General features: G+C 44.3%; 1 protein-coding gene across 2 annotated transcripts in view; it reads left to right on the forward strand.

Moving 5' to 3' along the window:
- The first annotated feature begins 581 nt into the window (after positions 1 to 581).
- TRABD2B (TraB domain containing 2B) overlaps positions 582 to 25,331 on the forward strand; it is a 297,375-nt gene continuing 272,625 nt past the window's right edge. For both annotated transcript variants that reach the window (XM_074876097.1, XM_074876098.1), the window contains exons 1-2: positions 582 to 1,055; positions 1,514 to 2,074. In XM_074876097.1, coding sequence (XP_074732198.1) covers positions 948 to 1,055; positions 1,514 to 2,074 — 669 coding nt within the window. In that variant the 5' untranslated portion in view covers positions 582 to 947. The remainder of the gene's footprint in view (positions 1,056 to 1,513; positions 2,075 to 25,331) is intronic.

The following is a 25,331-nucleotide window of genomic DNA, read 5'->3' on the forward strand; positions in this document are numbered from 1 at the left end:
ACACGTCGCCTCACGCCCGGGAGCCGAGCGGGGTCAGAGCAGCCGGCGGCGGGCTGAGGGGGGGGCGCCTCAGGGCATCCCCTCAGGAGCCGGCCGCTCGCAGTTCCCTCCCGAGACGAGCCCCGTCCGTGTGATTTTTTTCACATTGTTTGCGTGCGGAAATGTCGAAACTTCCCCGCTTTCTGCTGTTGGTCTTTACACTGAAGGAAGGGCCACGCAGGTGCCGCTGCCGTTGCGGGGCGGCGGGCGAGGCGGGAACGCCGCCGCCCCTCAGCCGCCGCGCGCGGCTGCGCTGGGCCGCGATCGCCCCCTGGCGGCGGCCCCCGGGGCGGCGGGAGGCGCGGGCGGGCCGGGGCGGCTGCGCGAAACTTTCCGCCGCAGCGCGAGTTTGGCCTCCGCCGGGCGGTGTGTGCGCCGCCGCCCGCGCAGCCCGCCCGTCCCGGGGCGCCGCGGGAGCCCCTCTTGGCCGCCGAATTTGAAAAAAAAAAATTTTCTTACTTTTTTACTTTTTTATTTTTCTGGCGATTCTCTCTTCCCCCCCCCCCCCCCCCCCCGCCCCCCGCCCGCCCCAACCTCCTCCCGAACCGGCGGGGCGGGAAGGGAGCTTCTCCGGTCTGCAAAATCAAAGCATGGCGGAGGCTGGCGATGAGAACCGTCCTCCCCAAAGCATCCAGCGCCTCTGACAAGCCCGGAGCCAGAGGGGGTGGGGGTGGGAAAGGGCGGGAGGGGGGAGAGCATGGGAGGGAGGGGGCGGCCAGTCCTTCCCCCTGCACTTGTCAGATGCAGATGGGACTGGCAAAGTTTGTTTGAATAAAAAAAAAAAAAAAAAGCCAAAAAAAAAAAAAGGGGGAAGAGCAGGAGGAGGGGGAGGGAAAAAAAAAAAAAGATCCTAGAAATCCAAAAAGGCTCATCTGGGAAGGAGAGAGAGGAGAGCGAGAGGAAGCGGGATGCAACTCAACCTGACGCTGATCTGCTTCGTCTTCGGGGGGTTCCTGCCCGACGCCGCGGCCCGGCGGGAGCAGATGGACACGGGGCAGTGCGACCTGCCCCGCTCGGTGAGCCGGGCCGGGCCGAGCCGGGCCGGGGGGCGCGGCCGCTCGGGGATGCGCGGCTGGCCGCGGGGCTCCGCGGGAGCCGCCGGGGCGCGGACGTGGGAGGGGGGTGGTGGGGGGGAGGGACCCCACTCTCCGCGCGGACACGCGTGTCCCCGCAGGTGTGGCGCTGCCCCGCGCGTCCCCCGCGAGGGGTGCGGTGTGCCGGCGCGGCGGGGCCCCCTCCGCAGGGATGCGGCGGCCGGGCCGGCGCCCGTGGGGGGGAGCGGGGGTCACGGCGGGGCTCTGCCCCGCGCGGGCCTCTTCATGCCCGTGGAGGGGGCTTGTGCAGGGAGGTGGGGGAGAGGGACCCCCGCGCCTCCTTCCTCCTTGCAGCCCCCAGGGCGGCATTACCACCGTGGGCTGCCTCCTGCCCCTCTGCCCCTCCGCCACTGACCAGCCCCCCGCTGTCCTCCCCGCAGCAAGGAGAGCTCAACTCCTTCCTCTGGACCATCCGCCGCGACCCCCCCGCCTATCTCTTCGGCACCATCCACGTGCCCTACACGCGAGTGTGGGACTTCATCCCCGACAACTCCAAGGCCGCCTTCCACGCCAGCTCCAGCGTCTACTTCGAGCTGGACCTCACCGACCCCTACACCATCTCGGGTCTGGCCAGCTGCCAGATGCTGCCCCACGGGGAGAACCTGCAGGACGTGCTGCCCCGGGAGCTGTACCGCCGCCTCAAACGCCACCTGGACTACATCAAGCTGATGCTGCCCCACTGGATGACCCCGGACCAGCGGGGCAAAGGGCTCTACGCTGACTACCTCTTCAATGCCATCGCCGGCAACTGGGAGCGCAAGAGGCCTGTCTGGGTGATGCTCATGGTGAACTCCTTGACGGAGACGGACATCCGCTCCAGAGGGGTGCCGGTGCTCGATCTCTACCTCGCCCAGGAGGCCGAGAGGATGAAGAAGACGACGGGTGCGGTGGAGAGGGTGGAGGAGCAGTGTCACCCGCTGAACGGGCTCAACTTCTCCCAGGTAAGGAGCCTCCTAGGCCTCATGGCTTATCCCAGGAGGTGGGGGCCGTTCTCCTTGCGTTTCAGTTGGTTTGTGGGGGTGAACCCCAGGCCTGTTGCAACGGGGTGGGTCACTCATGGGCCTCAGCAGCCTTTGCGTCGGGCTGCCCATTCTCCATCGCGCCGATCTGTGCTGCCTGCAAAAAACCTGCGATGTGCGCAGCGAGTGCTGCGCGTTTATCGTGTGTATTATTTATTTGAGAGGCAAATGTCCAGGGTGTGAATGTGTGTGTCCACTGGTTTGCCACTTGTGAGGGAAACTTTCATGCCCCCCGTCCTGTCCCGGAGCTGGGTAAAAAGTGCTTTTTAAAAAGTGTTTGTTTGTTTTTAAGTCAAGCAGCTCTGTGGTACTTGTCAGGAAGAGGATGAAGCATGAACAATGAAAAAAAGAATTTCGACATTGTTCAAATAGATTTAAGTACGTGCAAACTGTCGGTCGTCTTTTTAGTAGTCACTGCAGGGCAAAACAAACTGTGCTCAAGTTGCCCTCATACTGGGGGAAATTAAGTGTGCAATCTGCATGGATTTTTTTCATTTTAGAACAGGTAAAGTTCAGCAAAAAGAAAAGGACATAGATTAAGAAACTAAAGTTATTGGTGTAACTGGACTCCAGAATTCTTTCAGTGGATTTAGCTTTAAACAACCAAATACTAAGCCATGCGATCTATTTCATTTCAGTGGATTAATCAGGAACACAGTCACAGCTATTGACTTTGCTTTGTGAAACTGTTTATATGAAATCAGATTTACTAGAAATTCAGGAAATGAATGTGTGTGGAAGAAAACAAATAATCCAGGGGAAATTTAAGATGGTGTCAGTTACTGCTATGATATTTCGTTTTTAACCTGCTTTTCCTCATTAGTTTCGGATCAGCCTGTTTCCAGCTTTATCTTACTGTCCTAGTTTGAGCAAAAAAATTCTTGGTGATGTGGGAATAAGGATTAAAGGACTGATCTTTAGTGTGATTAAAATGTCCTTAGAGTGCCTTCACCCCCCTCTCCCCCGAAGTCTAGTGGGAACTGTTTTAAGGGGGAAAAGTCTGGCTTTCACTAACATTTGGTTCATCTGATATTTCAACTAGAAGTCTAATTCTGCATACAGCCTTCAGAGGAGAAGATTGGTTGCATACACTTTTGGAGGGAGTTTCTTGTTTATCAACAAAAATAATTAGAAGAAAGCCCCTCAGGACCTTTGCATTAATTAACACACATGCAAAACAAGGAATTCGTTTTACCCTGTTCTGTTTGAAAGGTTTAAGTGCCTATCCTCTCTATTGAACGCCTTCTTTAAGGTGAGGTAAAAATAATTAACCATTCCAGACATCCAATAGAATTTGGTTGTATTAGGTCAAAAATGGCAGTTAGAATCAAGCACATGAAAGCACTTGGTTAAAAATGTACCACTTGGAAGCCTTTTAAATGTGAATCATATTACATTTTCTTCTTTTTCGAGAGAGAGAGCAAGCGAGCGACAGAGAAAGGAAAAGGGACAAAGTACAAAACTCACTGCTGCTCTTACCATAATTCTGTTTTCTCTCTAAATTTTAAATAGCAACAAAAATTTCCCCTTCTTTTTGCTACAATACTAATCTAGTCTAAAAAAATCAGCAAAGGTATTACTGCTATTGGCAAGTAAAGGACAATCATTTATGCAAAGTGTTTGTGCTGATTAAAAAAATACATTACATTTTAATTATTACAGAGAATTGATATTGCTTCTAAAATAGATCAATGTTCAGGAGGATTTTTCCTAGGTTGAAGCTTTTTCTGGGAACAAGGCCACCAGAACAACATGAGACAAAATTAAAACAAACCAGATATTTATTTTCTTGCTTCCTCTAGATTTCATGCATCCTGACACCTGGCTAGTTGTTTAACAATAGTAATTTGTAATGTTATCACACCGTCTGGCAGTCCTACTGCTTGGTGTATTACTGTGCTAATTTAGTGGAGTGGATTACTATTGGTAGGTTTCACCTCCCAATTTCAGGTCTTGGAGCCTTCCTTAAGCAACACGTAATTAAAACACACTAAAATGGAAATCAGAAATTGAGCAGCTTTTGTCTTGTAGGGTGTTTGCACAGTTTGATGAGAACATCTGTGATAAATTACATTTCCAAATCTGCTAAGGGCATCAGCAGTTTTTACCTGTTTTCAGCATTACTGTTACGGGAATTCTGCACGTAATTTCTGCATTCAGAATTCAGGTTTTAAAACTGTGTCTTGCTGAATCATGTCAATGCTTTTGTTTCCCCCATCTCCAAAGTCCAGTATTTTTGCACTAAGCAAATTAAAAAAGAAAAAAAAGCTTCTTTTTTTTTTTTTTAATTTCTTCCCCTCAAAGGCAGCTTTGTGCTACTACAAATATTTAATCTGACTACATGTACCAAATCTGTTAATCTGATACTGTGAGGAGGAGGAAATCTAGGAGTGGTCCCGGTGTGGTACTTGGTTTTGATCTGCTGTGAAAGAAAGCGGATACACTTGCATTTTTGACCAGGAACGATCTTTGAAACGTTCTGTGCGTGGCTTTGAAATGTTGATTGTTTTAGCCGGATGAAAAGATTAAGGTGGCTCATATAATTAGCTGCTTCCTGGAGAGCCAGCTCTTGCAGGTAGAGCAGGGCACATTGTTTTCTATTGTAAACCCAGAAACTTTGTAGCTTGATGCTGCGCTCTCCCTGAAATCTCTGCTCAGTGTTTTATGCCGCTCTCCCAAGTGGGCACTGCTCCGATCCCCTTGCTTTCCTGCTGACTGGCTGCTTTCATGGCTCCCGGAGGGAGCATCCTCACTCCCCATGGGACTCTGGCAGCTGCTGGTCACACAGTCTGTGCCCCAGGTATTGTATAGGTGGTGGCAAGGTGTCTGAATCACAGCAAAAGCCTGTGTTGGGAGCCTGGCAACAGGGGAATTCAGATCAGGTTTGGGTCAGGTTGAAATTTCACTGTTCCTTGCTTGGTATACAGAGTTTCAGGGTGGAACAGAGAGAGCTAAGAAGCAGGCAAAGAAAAGGAAGCAGACAACTTTTCTGTCTGACAGTGTAGATGTTTATTTACAGAGTGGCCAGAAAAGTGCAAAATCAAGTGGGCCAGGACTGAGAAGAGCTGGTGAGGGGCGGATGGCATTCAGGGCCTTCAGAGGCACTGCAGCCAGCGCCATGATCTGCAGCTGGTGCCATGACAGGCCATGAGGACTTGCCCATGTGTCCTCCGAGGGCTAACCTGGGAGAGGGTTAAGCTTTTCCTCCTTGGGACCCTCATGTGGGTCTGTGGTGGATAGCTCTCCCCAGGCTGACATACACTGTTGTTGGAGTAAGGAGGGCGGTGATGGTGGCTCCTGCAGCTGCTCAGGTCTGTCTGTGTCCACCCTGATCGCCCAGGGCTGTGGTGGAACCACAGCTCGGCCCCAGGGGTGAGCACCCTTAGGCAGCATCGTGTCCCCACTAAAAGACTGTACGGTCAGCAAGGGGAAGGTCTTACTCCTCTACCCAAGCCGCTCTGCCCTAGAGACGTGGATTGTAGGTCTCACTTGTGTTTTATCTGGTTTCTCAGCAAGATGCCCGGACCGAGACAGCATTGATATCCCTTCCTCCAAGTTAGAAATAAAATCCCTCTACCATCTCATCCAGAGCTTGCTTTCTTCAGGGAGAATCTACATTCAGCTCGCATCAGATGCCCTGAATCCCAAGGTTCGTGAGGGGAATTCTGTGTCAGGGCCTGACTTCACCCTGCCCTGTCTGTGGGGGAAGCCATCAGGCCGGAGGGGAACTGCCGGCACCCCCTTTTCTCTTCCTCCACTGGTTGGGGCTTGTGAAGCCCTGACTGTGGTCTTCTCCGGCCGGTATCATTTCCAACTGCAGGGGGAGATGTTAAATATCAAACCAGTGTTGATTGGATCAGAGACGGCCTCAAAGAAAGAAACCTTAGACCGTGCAAGATTAAACTTCACACTTCACCATTCTTCCCCTTTCATTTATTTGCCGCCTCATTCTCTGCACAAATAAACCTCATCTCCCTGCTTTCTACCAATGAGACAGCATTCAAGGGGCAGGAATGACTTTGTTAACAAAATCAGTCTTCATTTCCCAGGTCCTGCTGTTCCATCAAACCCTAGGACATGGCAGCTTTGATTACTCTAGTGATAGGATTAGAGGGGGAACAAGTCCTGTTTAATAAAAGGCCGATGGGTGGTCCATCATGTTTGGTCACTGACAGATCTGCAGTCTTGGAGCTGGACCTTCAGTGGCAAAACAGCATGAGACAGTAGTACATAGACAGGGCCATGGCCTGGATTTGCTATTCCATCTTCCCTGTCCCCTTCAGAACTTATACATTTCTGTGATCACAAAGCTGGGACTCTTAGAGCTGACAGGGACTGGTATAGCTGACTTCAAGGGAAATTTACCTGTTTATACTAATGAAAGATCCAGGCTCAAAGTTTTCCAAACTGGATTAAAGGGCTCAGTTTCAGAGCTAGTTGACTTTTGACAGTCTGTGTAGTTTATTTGAGGGACTATTACTGATTTTTTTTAAATTTTATTTTATTTTTTGTAGGAAAAGTGGTTTTTGCCTAACAGAAGTTGTGCCTTTTTGCTTTTAAAAAAATTCAGGCTTCGTGAAAAGGGCAAGAATCATCAAAAATAACTTAGTATCATCTGTTTTGATTGCTGAATATTGTTGAAAGAAGTGTTGTTACAAAGTTTGTTTATACATAGCTATACATAATGCACATAGTTTTCAGCTTGCTGTCTTTAATTAAACTATCACCCCCTTCTCCTCCCCGCACCCCAGGATAAAAAAATTTCCCCTGGTAAAATTAACCTTGGTGTAGAAATTCATACATAGAAATCCTTCCGTTTAACTAAATCCTTCCAAATTCAACTAATGAATACTAGTGGAGCTGCTTTACGTCTTTACCCGGGGAACTGTTGAGGGTGAAACTATGCAGGTATTAAAACTACTGTAGTCACAGTAACACCTGAAAGGATCAGCAGCTGACGTTTTATAGCTGTAACTATCTGTACGTGTTGCTCTTTACAGCCAGTTACTCTGTGCTTCTTCACCACAGCCCCCTTGAAAGGCCCACCCTGGCATTTGATGCCTATTAAGAAAAAAGCCACTCAGTTAATGATGGCTCGAGGGGCAGTTGGCAATTCATCTATTGTATTTATTGTGTATATAACTGCAAGAAGTGTTTGTAGAACAGGTTAGATATAAGTCCTTCCTTTCCCTCTGATCCTTCACACCTCCCTTGGTAAGATCCAAGCCCAGGACAGGTGTACCTGCCTCCCATGACAGATCTGAAGAGGACTCTGCTGCTTCATTTGTTTGCAAAATTATGGGTGCTGCTTATGATGGTTTTTAGGCAGGAACTGCATCTTTGTAAGGTGGGCTTTAACAGGAACAAACCCCCAGAAAACAGCAGCAAACAAGCCTGACACTCAGGGGAGTCCCCGCTGTATTTGAGGTGGCTGAACATTACCAATGTATAGAAGTCAAGTTGCAGAGTTGTGCTATTTTTTCCTGTGTGTGTGGCGCGAGGTGGGGTGAGGTCAGAGCGTGGCCTCTTTGGCTCTGGCAATGCCTGGCCTCGGCAGCAGCAGCCCTGGTACTGCCGCAGCGTGAGAGAGCACCCAGGCATGTGCTTTGCTCCTGGGAGGAGATTCACTCCCCAAGCTCTGCTTCAGGGAAGGGGATCAGAAGAGGGACAGATAACCCCAAATCCATCCCCGTACTTAGGCACTGACGCTGCTTTCAAATTCCTGTCGGATCTCCCCTGCAGCAGTTTGCCACCTCTGAGCTGCTCAACCAATAAGTGCAAAATACCCTCCTCTTCAATAAATGGTATTTCCACAGTAATAATTTTCTCTGTTTGTTGTCTGCTGTCAGTTTCTGATACTGTTGCAACAGCAGTCAGGATCCTGCACTGGGCCCAGAGTGCTTTGCTTATAAACAGAACGAACCATTGACCTTAAAAACCTCAACTTCAAGTATAGTGCAACCTACAGTCCTCAGAAAGTCTTTAACAGCCTCCCCTCAGCTCCCTAGTGAGTAGCAATCCATGTTATAAAGCCAGCCCACATCATTCAGGCTAGTCAGAGGTTCCTGTATTGAAAAGGCCAGAAATGATCTTAAGCAAGGGCACTCATTCACCTTGCACTCCTGCGGAGACGGAGATCGGTGGCAGGGTTCCTGGCAAAGCATATTTGGGAACTTCAGAGGAGCGTACTGTAAAATAACAGGTTTCCTCTGTGCTAGGCTTTACACTGCAAACCCTTATTAATCTCTTCACTGTCATTAGGAGTTGATGAGACAGGTAAAAGGCAGAAGAAATCACAGAGGTGCTGCTTGAGCCACATGAAATTGGTGTGATTTCTTTCATCTTTTGGCCCTGTTAGAGGGGTTCCCTGCATGCTTGGATGAGGGACTGTAAAATTACTTCCCCAGCGCACAGTGTTTAGGATAGCACAAAAATGGAGATTTTCAGCAATGACCAGTGTTTTGCTAACTTCATTTTTTTAACTTTCAAGAGTCAGTGTTAGAAGAGCCCTATTTTGCAGGAAAATATATCTGCCTTGTGGCCAAACACTTTCCTAAATCCCTCTTTCAAGCTGACAAGCAATTCAGATCCTAGGTGCTACCAGATTTAAAATCTGCAGAAAGCACTATGGGTTGATCACAACACTTCAGTATCTTTCTAAACCTCTCAAATTATTTATAGGTTGCAGTCACTAAGACATTTTTCTGAACATTGCAACAATTTTTGAACCCAATACTCTTTCTGTAACCCATAAAGCATTATGGCTTCCAGCTCACTTGAGACACCAGAAATTAAACTGGTGCCTGCAGAGCAGGCAGATAAACTGCAGATACCAGTGTTTGAACTTAATATCTCAGTTCTTGGACTGGAATTGGAACAAGGCTATACTCACTGGAGAGTGGGAGCAGACATGCAACTAAAATGTGTGACTGGTTGTATTCATCACAACAGCTAGTATTACGGTGTCTCATTCATCTCCATGGATTGGCTTTTTCTGGTGTTCAAGAGAACAATATAGCTGCCTTGTGTTATCGTTATTGTTTATTGGATCTAGTTGTCATTTAAATGCACAGAGAATTAGAAGTGACACAGTTAATACCTGTGTCAGGAGCTCAAGCAGGAATTAGCACAGATGACTGCTGATTTTATCACTAGTTATTCCAACAGCAGTCCTTACTATTTGGGTTTCCAATTTTTAGAGCTTCTGCTGCAAGTCATTTCAGGACTTCTAGCACAATATAAATGAAACTTGCTAAAAACTGTAAATTAAAACCATGTGTTCAGCATTCTGGGATGGATGTTGTATGACTTGAGGAGGCTCATTAGCAAAAGTATTTTTAGTTTGAATGAGATCAAAGACCCTAGGTTTTCCACTCAGTGTCATTTAACGTAGGCCTAGACACCCTATTTCTCATCATACGTAGATTTCCATAGGCCAGTTATGTCTGAAGAAATCATCATCCCTGAAATATTGTAATTAGATTTATTATCAGTGGACCACTGCTGATCACCTCTGTCCAGGCACTGCAACAACACAGGGTTGAAGAGTCATGCAGATGGCAAAAGGGAGTTTTATTACTGACTTCTTCAAAATCAGGATTGCAACCCATGCCAGTGGGTAGAAGTGTTAGATGCGAAAGGCCGTTAGTATGAATGAAATCCTATATGTTGTACTTATTCCAGAGTGTCCCTTGAAGCCAGGGATAACGCTGAACTATTCCCAGGAACTTCTATTGGCAAATAGAGAAAGGACTGTAAAAAAAGAAAAAGAAAGTGTTCTGATTTCTTCTTTTCCTAGGCTCAGTTAACATGAAGGTTATGAAACCTTTCAAATGAATTCCGGTTCAGAGGTTCTTCATGCTTGGGTATCGCTGCAAAATGACAGAGTTCATTGAGATGGGCATGGAGAAAAGCTAGCAATTCAGTCGCAGCCAACACGTTAGCTGTAACAGCACAATTAAGGGAATAACAGTAAATGCTTTACGTTTTCCCCAGATTGCTTCAAACTTGCTTCTTCTACCCTAACTCTTGTATTGGGGCACCCGTTGGGAGACACAGATATTCCCAATACATAGAACAGAGAAGAAGCTGCCTCATAGAGCAAAGCGATATTCATCAGGCTCCCTTTGTGAGCCAAGGAATGAGAAAAAGGAAACAGAAATCTTCAAGTTACTGTCAAACCTCTCTCTATTTTAATAAAAGTCAACTTACGAGGAACACAGGGAAAATATTTCTTTAAAGTAGGAGATGCTATGTCTTGAAAGTATCCCCTCAATATTTTAAAGACTGTATTAAATCCAAGGTCTCCATTAGGCTCCCTCACTTGTTAACAATCACAATGAAGACTGATTATTCTCTGTACGCTTTCTGCCACCGCACAAATTTTGCTTTCCTTTGATTCCTTGCAGGCTTTTCCTATTACAGGTGACAGCATAATAGTGATGGGGAATATTTATTTAAATGTGAGACAAAATGCTCACAGTATAGGAGGTTGCAGAGTCAGCAGAGGGGGAGAGGGCAAAAGGGTGATTTGAGAAACATGCCCAACTTTTTGAAGGTCTTTGTATTTTTGGCATGTGATTGATTTACAATTTGATTGATTTACAATTTTATAAATTATCACTGAAATGAATGTTATTCCAGCAGTCAAATGTGATGGGAGACATCCCAATGTGTCCCATTGGTTCTAAAGCACTGGTAAAATCATCATAGCACTATTAATTGCAGGAGAGCTAAGCCTTACACCGTGTGAAGGGCTGGTCCTGACATACTGGGAGCCAACAGGGATGCTAACTTGTAGTTTGCTTTCAAGCTAACATAATTCTTTGGTTTTGGGATATCTCAGGGGCAAGAGAGGTGCAAGTATGCTAAAGGGTCTCAAATTGATTGTTTTTCTAAGAGTTAAGTATACAGAAAGCCCTTCTTTTTCATAATGACTTTCTTTCCTGATTAGAAAGAACATTCTCAAAAAAGCTCATTATTTGCTTGCTGGAGAACATAACTCGCTAAGACATAGAATCAAGTAAAGTCAAATTTCTATTGCCAAGTTATGGCCAAAACAATTCTAATATGGTCTGGCCTTCAAACAGCTGGGATGCTCAGTTCCTTCATCATTTCTCCTTTCCATTCTGCAGAATACCAGGGAGATATTTTCTCCCTGGTGTGAGCATCAGGCCATAAAACCAGATTATACCATCCTGAAATAATCCAGGTCTTTTGGTGGCAAGATGAAGTTCAGAGGGTCAAGGCAGCAGGCCTTCACAGGCATGAAACACTATTCAACTTTATGGACTGGCTTGTCGCTGTATGCAGACTTGCACTGACTAGCTTTTTACCCAGATAATTGTGTGAGGCCAGGGAGGATTTTCTTTATTAACTCAAGTGGCTTGGCTGTGAAATGAGACCTACTGTACAGTATATAATTCAAGCTCACTTTCAAAGGCATTTTTGTTGAAGCTGGGTATCCAGAGAGACCTGAGCCTTTAACATGTATGCATCTGAAACACACTCCAGAAACTTAATAATTTAAGGTCAGCATTTATACTGGTTCATGTTCCGGTAATGGAATAGTTCTTGCTTTAAAAAAATACTCTATTTATATCTTAATGTATAAAGGTGTGTTTTTTCTGAGAAAGAAACTGACTGCATTGAACACTTGCTGTGTGTTAAATATGACTGGATAAGCCTGTGAGGGACGTACCATGTAGAGACTTCAGCAAATTACGGCTCTGAAGTTGAAAGAAAGCATAGCTGGGTGCGCTTGGTGTACGTTCTCAAACCTGAAAGTATTAATTGTTTAGAATCACTTGTAGTAGTACCCTTTTGTGTCTTGGGAAGTACAAAGAGCTGTAATCTCCCAAAAGGTGTCGTATTCTGGATGGATTTTGTCATTACTGACAAAGAGATCCCAGTGGAAGATATCCCTAGGAATGCAAAACACAATCACCAAAACCCACACGAGATCCCTTATCATGCTTTCTCTAAAGCTGTTGCAGATTCATTTGAATTACACTGGAAAGATTTATCTCTAATTAATGGAGCACTCTTCATTTTTTAAAATTGAGTTGTTGTGCAACACATCAAGTAACAATGTCATAACACATCATAAATCAGTTTGTTCACTGAAGGATTCTAGATGAGTTAATCTAACACCCTGGACACAGTTCATGAGCAGTTAATTTTAGCAGTTCTCTTTGATTTATATCAGTTAAGGCAAAGCAACTCCAGCCATTATGGAGTAGAGTCAAAACTGGTTAACGGCAAAGCAAGTACAGACAAAGATTGTTCAGAGATAAAGCCTTTGGCAGATCATTCACAGGATCTTTGCTTTATATAGAACAATTGTAGCTCTAATACCAGCAGTGCAGACACTCTGGGACAAAGAGAAAACACACACACACACCAAACCACAGAAGAAAACCACACACACCACTTCGTACTTGCATCTAACAAGAAAGTCAAACTAAAGTTCACCAACCCTGATGTAGTTACCAAAGAACTCCATGGCAGGCAATGAGATGGGAAGAAATACCCCCAAAAAGACATTCAGGAATTATTCCCATTGTTACTGGGAGAAACTGAGAACGTTTGATTTGAAACACAAAGTCATTCGGCAGCCTGCCAAATGCCATTTATCTCAAGGTCATGCAGCATAAATAACCCCAAGAGTTAGCTTTAAAGCGGAGGAGCAGGAGGGAGCTAAACAAAAATAAGGGGAGGGATTCTCTCTCTTCCCTGTGGACATTCAGCATGCTGCTGACAAGGTTTCAAGGCCTGGCACTCCTAACGAGTCTGGTATATTAAAGGTAGTAAAACACATGAAGAGCAGGGAGTACAGCTGAATGTTGCAGCCTGGAAGGGACCATGGTTTGAGACCAAGCCACTAAGCTGTCATGCATTTTCTGCAAGAATTAGTCAGAGAGACTAATTAAAAAGGAAGTCATCCAGAGAAAATTTTCCTCTTGGAAGTTTAAGTCTGAAAAGATTGATCCCTGTTATACAGTAGGGACAACCAACATTTATTTACTGTTTGACTGGGTGGTCACATGCATTTTCCTGTTCTTCCAACACACCAAAGCATCAGAGCCTCCTTATATTTTTAAAAGTAAAACAAGCTTAGCAACTGTCATGTCTAGTAATCCATCATCCCTATGAGTCAGGGAAGGAAGGGGTGTGTTTTGCTGAGATCGCTTAGACCTGACAGTATAGCTTTGAAGATACCAATGGGAGAATCCCAAAAGACTTGGCACCCGTTCTTCCTTTCTCTGGGGTAAAGTTCAGTGTAGTTCCCCTTAAAACAAATTAAACAAATACGCAGTCCTTGAATCTGGACCCCTAAACTGTATCTCTGTGGTCCCTGAAACTGGGCAACATGTCTCTCTCATTGGTTTATATAGAAAGGAGTTTTGTGTAGCCAAATAATTCATTAAGAGAATTTGGAAGAAAAAAAAAGTCAATATTCTAATTTATTTGTGATTTAGATAGGCTTAAAAAGCAGACTGAGTGGAGTTGCTTGTGATTTCATGTTGAATCCTTGGTGCCATGAAAAAAGTGAACTAAGCTCACCAAGTCAGAAGGAGTTTCAAACTGAAAGTGTTTTGATTGAGCTTTCCCTTTCATAGTTCAGCCAGCACTGCTAGAGATCACTATACGGAGTCCTCTACATCTGTAGTGTCTGAGCACCATTGCTCCCGAACAGAAAGGAAGCAAGTTGGGTGTCTGAATAAGGAACCCTGATTGTTAATGTATACATAGAGGGCACTTTTATATCTGTAGGCCTTGTATAACATGTTGGAAACTGAAGCATGATTTCAGAAGCTGAAATATCCCAAATATGTTATTACATCTGGGGCTAAGACTGTGATTTATCCATCTATAAATTTCTCTTATCCCTTTCAACTTCTTTAATTCTCTTACAAAAAGAAGTATTTGTATGTGAGGGGACTAGAGTCAATGAGATGGTGATGTGAAGGGGACATCTACAGAATTCTAGGCTGATTGCAGACTCCAGAACCTGCAGTTCTTCAGGTGATGTATTATGGGACACATCTCCATCCCTTGGTAACTAGAGCAGCTCGACCCATCAGTGCACCCTATTTTAGTCCCTAATGAAACTGAGTGTCTCAAACCCAAATGATCTTTAAAAATGGCAGAGAGCATAGAATTGCATCATTAGCAATGAGCCAAAGGCTTTTGTGTTGCAACAACTTTTGTTGAGGGATTATTGTGTTGAAAATCCACTGATTTTGGCATGGCCTAGAGAACTCAGCAGTTCCACTTTGCATGTCCTGCCATCATTCAGCAGGCAGACCCTGTTGCTAGACATCGCAGTAGGGCAGCCAGTTGGCTTCTCCCAACCTCCTTAGGTTTCCAGATGTCATAACAAAATGAGAGAGAGAGACTTAGCCATCTTCCATTTGTTTACGCTGAAGCTGCTAGGCAGAGACCAAGCCACAACACTGCACAGCTTTTCAAAAAGGACTTAATAGGCCTCTCTGTAAACAGATCTAAATATTTGCTCCAGTGACATTTATCGCATCACACGTCTGGCGCGAGTGTTTTGTCCTTGGTTTGCTTGCATGTTTGGATTCTCTTATAAACATTAATGAAGTGCTTGAATACAAATGAATAATCCTCCCCCCTTCTTCCCACCCTGGAGGGGAGGGGAATGGGAGGGCATGAAGTAATAATAGTTCAACCTTCAACCCATAATTGCTCAGTACATTTTGATGACAGCTTTCGTTCTCACATGTTTTAAAAGACTTTATTCGGTGTGTACATCCATGCAGAAGGCACTGCACCTTTCTTCAAAGGCAGCTACAGCTGGGGTTGGGGTAGGGGGTAGTTAGCACACAGCAATGTGTCATTTGATGTTTCATTAGTCGTAGCAAGTTGACCTGCTGCTGGGTTCCCAACAGGACAGCAGAATTGTGTCCCATCTACAAGGCTTTTAATAGGGGATATATTCAATATATTCTTCCATAGGCATCTGCTTTTGGCTATTGGCTGGACAGAATAATGGGCCTGAAACACCTCTGATCTAATTCCATATGGCTGTTCATCTGCCTCTTGCTGAAGAACTGAGGTCATTTAATAGGTATTTTTCAATTACCTAAAGCTTGAATATGGCTGGAGACAATGTGCTTCCGTATAGCCCCTTCTGTTCTCTCAGTGCCTTTATGGAGGACGTAGGTCCTAGAAAGTGGGCTTTTGATTTCCTCGCTAAAGGAGAGAGGAGGGTATTGGTAAGGAAAGACTGACCAAATCTTGTTTCCATAGGTGGTTATCGTGGGGGCAACCTTTAGAGTATTTTTTTATTTTCTAGGATATGAGGCCATAAAACAATTATGTTGGATGCCTGTTTCCTGATCATAAGAGGGGTGAAGTTGTTAAGCATATCAAGGCTTAATTTCTTAACCTGCTACAGACTGAGAAAACATTCTCTCATTCATGTGTGGGAACAGTTACAGTACTACTCCTTTCTCCCCATCCAGTTCAAAATGTCACAATATCTTCCATGCACAATGAATTACCATCATCTTCTGTCAGGTGGAACAATGCTTTGCTCAAGACCTTACTAAGCGTCTTCAGTTTCTGCAGCTGGGCTTGTAGGAGCAGTGGTTTGGCTTGCTTGGAAACCAATAATAAAAAAAATTCCATATTAGCCAAGAGGGTCTTGTCAGAAATTCCCCAAACTCGTGCAGCTAAGCTCTCAGTTCTTTGTTAAGAGCAAAAGTGCTGCATTTAAGCTGTGGGACATAAAAGAAGTAATCAATGCCTAGAAAGTAATCAAAAGTTCATTCTTCAGATGGTCTTTAAGAAAAAAATCATCCTGTATAAGACATCTGTGGGTTTGTTGTCTGCAATAGTAGTAAGTGCAAAGGATCTATTTCCCAATAATCAGGCTTTGGAGGGTCAAGATTAATACCCAAGAGGAAAAAAATGCGTGTATTTCCTTCATCCGAGTGATTAGGTATAAAATGGGTTAAAACATAGTACTGTCTTTGCTTCAGCAAGTATATGAAACCATTCAGTCTGCACATACTTGTTTACTATTAGAAAGTGCCTGTCAACTCCATTAATTATCAGATTGCTTATTCAGTCTATACATTCCTTGCATAAATCTGTATCAGCTTTTCCTCTTGTAACAGTATTTGTTTATATGAGCCGGAACTCTCAATCCTGAGCAGTCTAAAACGCCTCTCGAAAGAATTTCTTCGTCTGTGCCTACAGGGACCCAGACTAATTGCTATTGAGAGGATGCTCTGCGGGGTGCTTTTTTTGGTGGGGAGTTGGAAGTAACAAAAGTGTCTAGAAAGGTGTTCTGTTGTCACCTCTGTCCATGTTGATAGATATAATAGAGGAGACTAAAATTGTTACAGTTCTCAGCAGCTGTGCAGTGCACACTGGAAACAGAAAAAGCTGGGAGAAAGGGACAGAAGAAATAATTTGCTGATATTTTTGTCATCCTCTGCCTGATGTGCCAACACTAATGGAGCCTTTTTTTTTTTTGTTTGCTAATTTATAGTCCAGTGCATTCCAGGGTCCCCGTCACTCAAGCATTCTGCCTTTTGCTCATTTGCTGGAACACAAACATGGAAGTGTATTTGGAACTCGCTGGAGCCTTAAAAAAACAAAATTAAGGCAAGCTGCCAGATCAGAATCTAATACACAACATATGTTTACAGGGTTATAGTCTCTTGCCATGCTGGCTTTAGCAGCACTGCAGTGTGAAGTAGAGTAAATGCCTTCCAAGACCTTTTATCATCCATCGTGCTTATCAAAACAGTAAAAATACTGTTTTTATTTCAGCAAACGTGCCTTTCCTCTTGTCTGAAGCTCTCTGAATTCCCTGCCACATTTGGGATCAATGGAAGAGTATGTCCTTAGTCTTGTTTGTCTAGTTCTTCACCTCTTCAAGAGAGCTCATCTGCCTCAGGGACTGGGTTCATCCACCAGTTTGGCAGGCATCACTGAACAGGACCCCTAGTTTGTAAGGAGAGAGTAATGTTGACTCCCATCTGCCTTGTGGATTTGTAGTGTAAGGCATGGTACTTTATGAGGAGTCTACGAAGAGGAAAGGGTTGTCCAAGTGTAAGACACAGAGGACTGAAGTGAATGAGGTGTTTTGAGCTAACTTGGGTTACCTCAGCTTGGCCAAATGCAAGAGGTGCCATTGATTCACACTTAGTTCAGGCCACAGGCTGTAAAGAATTAGCCAGCAGTGATTCAGTTTACCTGTCGTCACTCTTTATTATACTGAGTTGGCCATTATCAGATTTGAACCCCAGTTTAGAGACAGAGCGAGAGTTCTTGATAAACATGTAAACATGTATGAGCCATTTGCAACCCTGGAAAATGAGACCAGGCTAATTCTAGACAACATAAAGCCAAACCAGTCCCTTAGTCCTGTAAAGAAAAGTTGTTTGCTTCAAACTTTAGCCCTCTCTTGGGAGCCTTCAGCATTACAGGGAGGTTAGTGTTTGGCGTGGCCAGTGAGTCCCAGTAAGGTTCTGTGGTTCCCTTCTGGGCTCTGTTACCTGTGCCTTACACAATGCTGCTGTCTACTCATCCAGCAGTGCCTCCACTCGATCTACAGCAAGATAAGACCATTGAGTCTGGAGTCTGCTGCAGTGGAGAGCTGCAAACTCAACTCAAGGACTCTTGTGACAGCCCAAGATTTAGGAGTGGGATTCAGTGGACAATGCTGCAAGGCAGAGGGAATGGAAAACAGGGACGGTTACACCAGACTCCTGGAACCTCCTGTGGCTGCTCTGCCCAGTGTGCAGTAGGCTAGTTGCAAAGCTGCTACAGCAGCATCTGGATGTGGCCTGCACAATGGGTAATTAGTAACAGTATACAGAGTCCAGGAAAATTCAATTTGAAGTGTCTAAAAATGTTGTGGGATGAGTCAAAGATTTGGTAGGTATATGAGTCTCTGAAAGAGCAGTAGCCCATCACTTCTTCTTCTCCTGCTCATTCTCCATATGTAGGATATACCTCACATGATCCATGAAGCATGCTAGACCTGGATCCCATGAGCTCTGCTCGCACTAATCCAAGCTTATCAAGGGCTGTGCTTGCAGGCGAGCTGTGTTAGCAGGAGACAAGACTTGGCTGGGGCCTCAGAGACAATCCTGACGTGGTCCTTTGTGTTTCAGTTCTCTGCATGCAAGATGGGCAAGATATTAGAGCTATTTATTTTTGGAAAATGCTTTTTTTTTTTAAACAGAAACAGTGCTCATGTAATTATCTGTATTTGAGGGAGAAAAAAATTTCCTTGAAATGTCTCAATTTCAAATTTAAAGTGAAGTTAGAAAAACCCAGGAGTTTCATCAGCAAAACAACAGTCTGGTGACTGACCCAAATGGACATTTTTGTGCTGTTAGTTCATAACAACACATTAAGGATAGAAAAGACTGAATTCTTAACTTTGTTCTTGAGATACAATTGTTGTTCCCTGCTGAACTGTGGAAAGCAACAGAGGTGGAAGTCTCTTAGCAGCATTGGATGAATATGTTAACAGAGGAGAAAGTCCTTGGATGGTTCTTTAATGGGAGGTCTCTAATGCAACTCCAGGATGCCTGACTAGCAGGTTGTTTGAAATAGGGTGGCTTTACCTCTATAGAATATGTTCTTTACAGACATCAGGAAAGTTATAGTGCTTTACAGTTTATGAGTTATTCTTACCAGAGGAGACTTAATACGTATTTTCATCTGCTGTCCGGCAGGTCAGATAGATCTCTGCTCATGTTTAGTAGTGTCATGCTGTGACTAGTCATTGTTCTTGAAGTAGTTTTGGATCAAAATGGGGGGCAGGACATGGCAGTTTCACCTCAGCTTTTCATCAAGGAGGTCTCTCTTGGATTGTCTTAGCTTGAAGTTCACTTCAGAAATAAAAATCACATACATGGAGGCCACATAGGCTGTAGTATAAGTACAGATCTTGCAGCTCCAGGACTTCATTCTTGGTAGCTCAGATGACCCAAATCTCTTGCCTTTACCCTTTGACCACAGGCAACCAACTTATCCTTTCACTTGAAGAGACAGATTGAAGAGGTGGTTTGGACTTTCAGTCCTTCATTTTTCCTTTGCTCCCAGAAGTGTCTTCTTTCTGTTGCTAAGGAGATTAGCTGTCTAGTTCAGCTTTTGAGTTAAAAGTTTAGCCTTCTGCTTGCAATGATTGTTTGTCTTTGCTGCTTGGTTTTAAAGCAATTTCTGTATCTGTTCCCCATTCTGTTTCAGTTATGTGTAGTTTTATTTGACTGGTAAGTGCAGAGTAAGGTTTAAAAGAGTCAGTCAGTAAAAGTCCGTGTTGGCTGATTCCTTGGACACAGTGACTATTGGGACAATGACGTCTGCCTGACATAGGCTCTGTTTCCTATATTTCAATAGTATTCTAGGTCCTAATCACTTGCTCTGTGCAGAAAGCATTTACTGTATGCTTTGCCGCTGCCCAAATGCAGATGTAGGTTTCGGATTATGAGATTTCACGTTCTGAGAATCAACATGGGTTTTAATGCTCTTGATGACACAGCCAAATAGTGTTGTTGTGATAAAATTCAAAATTCATCTCTGAAGCACCTCTTTCTAGCGTTGCCTCATGCATTCTCAACTAGCAACGTATTCCTTTGTCTAAGTGACTTCCACTGTTGGAACTTTTTCCTAACATATTTAAGGTTTTCCTTTACTACTTCCAGATGTAGTCCCTTGTTTTACCATTCTTTGACTCTGTAAATATATTTTCTCTGGTGTTAGTAGTGCTCAGTTATTTGGATAGAGCTGTCATGATACACCAGATCATGTTCTCTCTTTTAGGAGTCATCTATTAAAGAAAATTTTTACAACTACAGACAAACAAACAGGCTTCTGCAGAGAATGAACTTCAGTTTTGTCTTGTTTGTTAACCAAGACTCACACCCTTTCTGGGACAGTTCGTAGAGACACCTCGTGGCTGTCAGGAACTCTACAGAGCGCATCACAATCATGTCAGGTTGATTTGTACTAAGCCTTAACATCCAGAGTCATTTGTGAAAGAGTTATGAGGGAGGCTGCCAACCTGCTAATTAGAAGCTAGAAATACTTTAAGTTCTGTTCTGATGGAAACAAGTAAGCAAATCTGTTCTAAAAGTGGAATTACTCCCCCCCCCCCCCCCCCCCCCCATAACAACAGCAGCATGTTGTCTGCCTGAGTGTAATTAAAACTATCAAAGGAAATTTTCTATTTAAAGATAAAAAAATTTTGGTTAGTTCCTAGATTCCCATACTCCAGTTTGTAGAAGTAATGCAGGCAGCTCAGACTGCATGAATGCAGTTCGTTGGTGTGATTTTAGCTTCTCAGTCAAAAGCCACATAGTCAGTGTCAGAAAAGCAGAAAACCAGGCCCTCTTCCCTTCAAACACACAAGTCAGGAGTGAATTAGACAGTAAGCTTTATGCAAAAGAAAGCTAGACTGACTTCTTTAGGTTTCAGGTTATCCATTAACATAGATAATTTAAACAAGTGAGTCCTGGTAAGATTGGTCACCAGGCAGTAAGTCTTCCAAATGGTTAAGTGAGCAAGACACTGAATCCACTATCTCCCTCAACTGGCAAAGTGTGCAGCTTTTCTTGTATTTGATAGAAACTCTTCCATGAAAGTGGTATTTTAAAGAACAGAGGCCCTTAGAGGAATAAAGTATATAACCAAGCAGTTTTACTGGACATAATTGCTCTAGACCCAGCTGAATAGAGGCCTTGTGATTTCATTAGTCTTATATGTTTAGATCCAATTATTCAAAAATCACATTCTATCATAATCAAATCACAATTTTTTATATATATATATCTAAAAATCAAAAGGGCAGGTAGGGAAGTGGAAATAGTAATGGACTATTTGTCATTTCTGTACCTCTCCCTTTCTCAGTGAAAACTGAATCATGCAAAATGATTCTTTCCATAAGAAAGAAGAATAAAGTCCTTCATATGCTTTTTACAAGGCTGGAAGAGGCTTTTCCTGGAGAAATTAGTTAAAATATCCAAAGAGTCCCTCAAATTCAGGGGTTAATTCCTACTTACAGCTGGAGTAAGGAGGCAAAACAGTAGCAAGAAGGACAGAGTTACGGAAAGTATGAATTCAGGGCATTTTACTCTTAATGGTCAATCCCCATCTTCATGAAGATACAAGCATGAGAGCAGTAAAAACTGTCTGTCTGCCTGTCTGATTTTTAGAGCATCTCAGGGGAGTAGGAAAGCGTCATTGCAGAAGATGACAACTCCAAGTCAGTAGCAGGACTTCATGAGGACTTTTTTGCCTTAATCAGAACCCAAGACTGCCTAAAAAAGGTTAGAGCTAGATGTGTGTGTTGAGTATCATGCTTGAGCTGAGACCGTACCTAGGGGTACTTCCACACATTTTCCTTAAAAGCCCATGCAGTCTCCTTGCATTGGGCTAGGTGTCCAGCTAATACTTCTTTCTGTTCTATGAAAAACATACACTATGTAGGGTAACATTCAGGTCTTCCAAGCGTTAAGGCTTAAAAAAAAAGTCACCATGTTTACTTCAACTTTCCCTTTCTAAATTGCTTTGACAGCCCTGTGCTTTTCTAACTCGTTTTGGGGAATATCCAGTCTGCCATTGGAATTATTTGAATTGTACAGAAAGAAAGGAGGGCCTGTTTCCCTCCGAATTCCATATATTGTGTCGCTGGAGCTTTTCATGTTCCATAAACAATGCTCTCTTTTTCTAACCCTCTCCCCCTCCTGCCCATAGCCTGACTTTCTATAATTTTCTTGACATGGACAACTCAGCATTTTTGTGAAAAGCTATGACTGATTTTCTGCAGCTTTACAAACAGGAGCTTGCTAGTGATTTCAAGAGGATCAGGTAGTTTGATGCAAGCAAGATTGGGAAGGGTCTCTGGGACTTCAAACATGTCTCGGCAGTGCATCTGGTTGTGAATAATTGTTTTCCCTTAAAGCATTCATGATCTCCCATTGGCAAGTCTCTAATAACTAAGGAGACATTTGGAAAAAGGTTGGTATTTTTAAATGTCTTCTTAATCCCTGTAGATCTCTAGCCACGTACAAGCTAGTGGCTTCATTTTTCCACACACCACTCTTTTTTTTAGTTAATAATTCAGTTATTATGTGAGTGAAGTCTCAGGAGGTAGTTGGAGTTGCAGGCGCTCTGGAGTTTAAGTTCATTTCGAGCTTCCTATGAGTCTCTTAATATTTGAATGGTGTTTCATGGTCTGTCTTTGGTGACTCATGAAGTTGGATCCCAGGAGAAAAATCACAGCTTAGATAAGTAGCCATGGTAGATATTGCAAAAGCAGTAGTGCTTCTGTAGCTCTTCAGTGGCTTGATGCCTCAGGATTTTTTTCTTTCTTTATGAGGAAGATGGATAATTTCCAGTCTTAACGACCACACATGGGAAAGATGAATAAGCAGTATTTGAGAAGGGTGTCTGATTGGTCACACCCTCGTCTGGCTGTGCTTGCTGGTGCATTTTGCATAGCATTTCTGGAATACTTCTGCAGTAGTGAAAGAGTTATTGCAGCATTTGATTTCAACCTTATAAAGGCTTTAAAAGAAGTGCCAAGCCCCTGTAGTCTGGAAGCAGCAACACTGATCGTGTGCCATGTCACGAAGAGGAGAAAAAATCCCTTTCAATGTTTGCACTGAACATGAGTGTCACTTTAAAGCTCTAGGTTGCTTTTAAAACTGCCTTACAGCCCGACAGCTTTGTGGTGGACCTGAGAGGTCTTGGGTTAATGTCATCTAATGCATCCTAATGGGTAGTCTAATTGTAACTGCCATTCCAGCTGTCCCTTGTGTGTTTAACTCATGTAAATGAAAAACACAGCTTTCCAATTTACTCTTCAGCTTGAAATATTATCTTCTCCTTAAGTAATGTGTTTTAATTGCAGGAGCAAGATATAATATATATGGAAATAGTGGATGAGAGCATGAAGATTATATATAAATAGCAGGGCTTCTTAGCTGTTTCTTTTCTTCACCATTGACCTGTCTTCTCTCAGCTGACTGCTGACTAAACAGACACTGAACAGGCGCCAGCTGATCCAGAGAGGGGATAAGACAGCAGGTAGAGATGTGCGGTCACCTGTCCCAACTCCCATCTGCTGCAAGATGTCCAGATAGTTAGGCAGCAGCACTCTGAAGCATGCACATGCCCACTTGATGTCAGTCTGGAGCGACTCTCCTGATACACACTGGCAGAGAAGATCAAAACCCGGCTTAAAAATTAGGTGGCAGACACAAAAAAAAAAAAAAAAGAAAAAAAAAAGAAAAAAAAAAAAGAGAGAAGTCAGCAGATACTCAGAGGCCAGGAAAGGCTGCCAAACAAGCATTCCTGCCCTTGCTTACGATTCTCCCCCACATACAACTGGCTGTGTACGTCTGGGAGCAGCCAGCATAGTGATCTATTCATAAAGGGCCAAATTCAGGAACCGACCTGCAAGGCTTGAGTACACTGACTACACACGGGGAAGGAGGAGTGAGGGCTCAGAGGGGCTTCTTGGAGTTGTGCAGGACAAAAATCCCTTTCTTTCCAGCTAGCTGAAAGGCAGGCACACCAGAGGGAAAGAATGGTGGAGTGGTTAGGGCTTTAACCTGGGACTTTGGGACAGCAAGGACCAATTCTCTAGTCCAGCAGAGACCAGGTCAAATTTAACTTCTGGTTTATTTTCTTTCTCTCTCAGGACAGGGGGAATACAGCTCAGCTCCCTCTTGGCTTGATGTTGGTAATGTTTATGGTGTGTTGGGATCGCAGAAAGTCATTGCCTAGATAAGCACCCTGAACACAGCTCCTCTCCTACAAATGGAGGCAGCACTGTGCAGGCCACCAGCACCCTCACAGTGGCCTGCAAACCACCTGCAGGTTTGGCTTTTCCAGCTCATCAGGAGAGGAGACAGGAGGGTTGGAGACTGAGTTTGGTGTGTCCCTCAGTAGCCATTAGAGAACAGCAGTTTTCTCAAAGCATCTTGGTTTGTAGTTTGCAATCAGCCGGTAAAGATTAATAACCTCCTGAAATGCGCTCCTGGCTCTCCTACCACCTGAGCAACGCTCTCAAAATTGAGACAGGATTATTCCATTTAGTCATTCAGGGAGAGGCATCTAGGCTTGGAAAGCAAAACAAAACCTAAACCCTGTTGGCATTTCACAGTGTGCACCTGGGCTGAACTTTCCAAGTCATTTACCATTCCAAAAACCAGAAGGTACCAACACCTCCAAAAAGTCAAGTCTGAGAATGACCTTAAAGCTCCTGTGTTTGCATGTCCGTTGACTGGAGCTGGAGGTAGCCAGCAGGCAGACCACTGGATGGTCCTAAATTAGTGGCTGTAGACACAGTGGAACTGACAGAGGAGTAACATAGTGACCTAAGATGCTTCTTGATTGCCCCTTTCTGCTGAGAGGAGAGACAGCATCCTGTCATCCCACAGGGGTAAGGAGGAATCGAGACATGAGCTATAGAAGAATTCATCCACCTCCTTCCATTTTCTAAGTGTGAAAGCAAGTTAAAAAGGAGAAGGATGTCAAAACATGAATAATTTCAGAAGGTTTGGGATATACTGCTCTGGTTGAGATTGATTTAATGATAAAGACAAACTGGGTTTGCATGGGTGAAGTAAAGAAGAGAGGTGCTCATTCCACCTCATTTCTGTGAGGTAGGAACCACCATCCTTCGCAGCTTGCAGAGTGCTCTGTATCTGCATGGAGAGCAGAAGGCACTTACTGACAACGGCCTGCTTGTGCAGGCACAGAGACAGTTTGTGCTACCCCAGGCTAGACAGAGGAAGGGGGCAAGCTAATTTCATTTATAGGTTAAGTGAGTAAAAGGGAGCAATGTTTTCATTTTTCTGTAATCTGCAGCTGCCTGGGTTCTTGTGAGGGACCTGTCATTGCTTAGAGCTCCTGCAGGGATGCTCTAATTCTGATACTGCCCCATACTCACTACAGGCCTGAAGCCGAGAGTAGCCGAGCAGAGCTCTGATTCGGTCTTCCCTGCACTTGACTGGTTGACCTGGGACATGTCCAGTCCCACCAGGGCACGTCATGGAGAGATACATTCATGGGGCACATGAACTACTGTCATCTAACAATGATGCTGGTTTTGTGCCGTTATGGAGGACCGCATTAAAACCCAGTCTTTGCTTGATGTAGAGCCCCTGAGTTGGAC

Source organism: Strix uralensis, chromosome 8 (genome assembly GCF_047716275.1).
Source record: "Strix uralensis isolate ZFMK-TIS-50842 chromosome 8, bStrUra1, whole genome shotgun sequence".
In the NCBI taxonomy this organism is placed as follows: Eukaryota; Metazoa; Chordata; class Aves; order Strigiformes; family Strigidae; genus Strix; species Strix uralensis.